This window comes from Ranitomeya imitator, chromosome 7 (assembly GCF_032444005.1).
Source record: "Ranitomeya imitator isolate aRanImi1 chromosome 7, aRanImi1.pri, whole genome shotgun sequence".
NCBI lineage: Eukaryota > Metazoa > Chordata > Amphibia > Anura > Dendrobatidae > Ranitomeya > Ranitomeya imitator.
The window spans coordinates 64,912,228-64,914,881 of record NC_091288.1 but is presented as its reverse complement, the minus strand read 5'-3'; the positions used below and the strand labels follow the sequence as shown (position 1 = coordinate 64,914,881).

At 47.2% G+C, this 2,654-nt stretch overlaps 1 protein-coding gene across 1 annotated transcript; it reads left to right on the top strand.

Moving 5' to 3' along the window:
- The first annotated feature begins 528 nt into the window (after positions 1-528).
- Positions 529-1,837, top strand: LOC138645861 (uncharacterized). The gene has a single exon (XM_069735366.1). It carries the CDS (start codon positions 535-537, stop codon positions 1,789-1,791), a length of 1,257 nt encoding a protein of 418 aa, XP_069591467.1. The 5' UTR covers positions 529-534; the 3' UTR covers positions 1,792-1,837.
- Positions 1,838-2,654: the final 817 nt, after the last annotated feature.

Sequence of the window (2,654 nt, the reverse complement as noted above, 5' to 3'; positions counted from 1 at the left end):
CGACTCAGGCACCGACATATAGGCGTGCATTTGCGTTGCCTTTTCCGCGCCCATTCTGTTCCGATTGGTGGTCGCTACTGCGTTCTGATTGGTTTGCGGCCATGCTATGAGGCGACACATAATAGCCCTTCCGTCCTTTGTTCCTGAGCGCGTGGTGGATTGCAGAACGTTGTAGAGTTCTCCGGCCTGCGACTCCTCTTCCATTTCGATAATCTGTTCTGCAAGGATTCTTCTGACAACTATACATTGTGTATGGTAGGTATTGTTTGGGGTCGCAAGTGCGTTTTCATTTTCCCCTAAATTTTTATATAGGGCAACTAAAAATAATTTCCTGCTATCATTGCTGTGGAGGGATGGAGTGAGGGCTTGTCTGCTATCTGTGTACATATACTTTTACACGGGCTGATATTTTAGGGGGTCTTGTACTTGCACACCCATACAGCACGTTTTCTGTCATGCATGGTAACGTTTTTTTATTTTTTTATTTATTAACTTTATCTTCTTTTTCTTTTATGTGTTTCAGTGTGCAGCATCATGAACAATGCGCAGTGTGCTGTTGTGTTTGCTGCATTGCTGGTTGAGGAAGCTCGGCGGCAAGATGAGGCCCGGATGCAAGAGAGGCGTTCTAAACGAAAGCGTCGCATGTGGACCAGAGAATGGCTGCAGAAGAGGTCTGATTTGTCCCACATGCAACTTGTAAGAGAGCTTCAGGAGAAGAATCCTCATGATTTCCGCAACTATCTGCGGATGTCTGAGGAAACCTTCCAACATTTACTGGAAAGAATTACTCCACTGATTCAACGGAAGGATACAGTGATGCGTGCTGCCATCCCGGCCGATGAAAGATTGGCAGTCACGCTGCGATTCCTGGCCACCGGGCGCTCGCTGCAAGACTTGCATTTTTCTTCAGCCATTTCAAGGACCCTGCTCAGCGTTCTAATTCCAGAGACATGTGATGCGATTTTCCACAGTCTACGTAGCTACATGCAGTTTCCCAACATGGAGGAGGAATGGAAAAAGATTGCCTCCGATTTTGAGCAGCTTTGGCAGTTCCCAAACTGTGGTGGGGCTTTGGACGGGAAACATGTCCGGATCACTCAACCACCGAACAGCGGATCCTACTTCTTTAATTATAAGGGCTATTTCAGCATCATCCTGATGGCCCTTGTTAACGCGAATTATGAATTTATAAATGTAGATGTTGGCATGAATGGAAGGGTTTCCGATGGTGGCGTTTTAGAGCACACACTCTTTGGAGAGCGTTTGAACAACTGTGAACTTCACTTGCCTCCCAACTCTGAGACTAGAGGCAACCTTAATTTTGTTTTTGTCGGTGATGAGGCCTTCCCGCTTCATCCCAATCTTATCAAACCGTTCCCCCAAAAAAGTCTAACAGGGGAAAGAAGAATTTTCAATTACCGTTTGTCAAGGGCACGTCGGGTTGTAGAAAATGCATTCGGTATCATGGCCAATCGCTTCAGAGTTTTCCACACGCCTATTAACATGAAGCTTGAATCGATAGACTCTGTTGTTTTGGCTTGTTGTGTGCTTCACAACTTCCTTCGCCGTCGAGATGCTTTGGCGTACAGTCCACCTGGCTTCATGGACTCTGTGGGCCTAGTAAATGGGGAAGTGCAGCTCGGTGAATGGCGCGCAAATGATCCCGCAATTGCAGGCCTTCAACCATTGTTACCTGGCAGAAACACCCACGATGCGAAGACCTGCCGAGACAACTACTGCCAATATTTTAACGGTCCTGGTGCTGTTACTTGGCAGCATCAGAACTTATAGTGGGCTACTACTGACATGTATACACTGTTTTAGTTATTGCACTGATTTGTCTAATAAACTGTTTGTTTTACTTTGAAAAAGCTTTGTTTCTCATTCTTTCTGCAGTAAGGGCCCATATATACATACGTGTATTCCTATGTATACTGATACATCCATATACATCAACATTGAAATCTACATAGATACCTACATATACACATACATACTCACAGACATATAAATACCTATCTAAACATTAATACATATCCATACATGAAACCACCAACACTCCAGTCTTCCAGTGCAACCGGAGACGCTGTATTGAGAATGCGTCACATTCAGCACGCAGTAGCGTCTTCGGTGCGACCTGGAGATTACAATACAGGCCGCTGAACGCAGTAGCGTCGTCTAATAACCGCGGTGACGTTGATGCGTCGTGGGCGTGGTTTACGGCGCTGATGCGTTGTGGGCGGGTTAAAGGACAGTGCTGCGGCCTTGCTTTTCACTAGTGGCGGCAAAATGGCGGCCAGGCGTCGTGCAACGCCTTGGGGTGATGCAGAAGTGCGTTACCTAATTACTGAATTAGATGCCCGTGATTATGGGTGTCATAATCACCGAGAGCATCCCGTCCTCCATAAGCAGGCTGTGCTGCGGAGGATCAGTCGGGGCCTAGCCCAGAGGTTTGGAGTACAGCGCTCCAGTACCCAAATCCGTAAGAAGCTGGCGGATCTGCAGTACAGGTCCAGTGAGCGCCTAGCCAGCATCCGGTCACAGAGCCTTCCACATCGTGGTGAGTGTTGTTAACATAGGTTAGCATAGTATATGGCCACGACCGTTTTTAGTGTTTCTGCTGCCCTCGTACACACACCAGGCTCGGCTCCGCA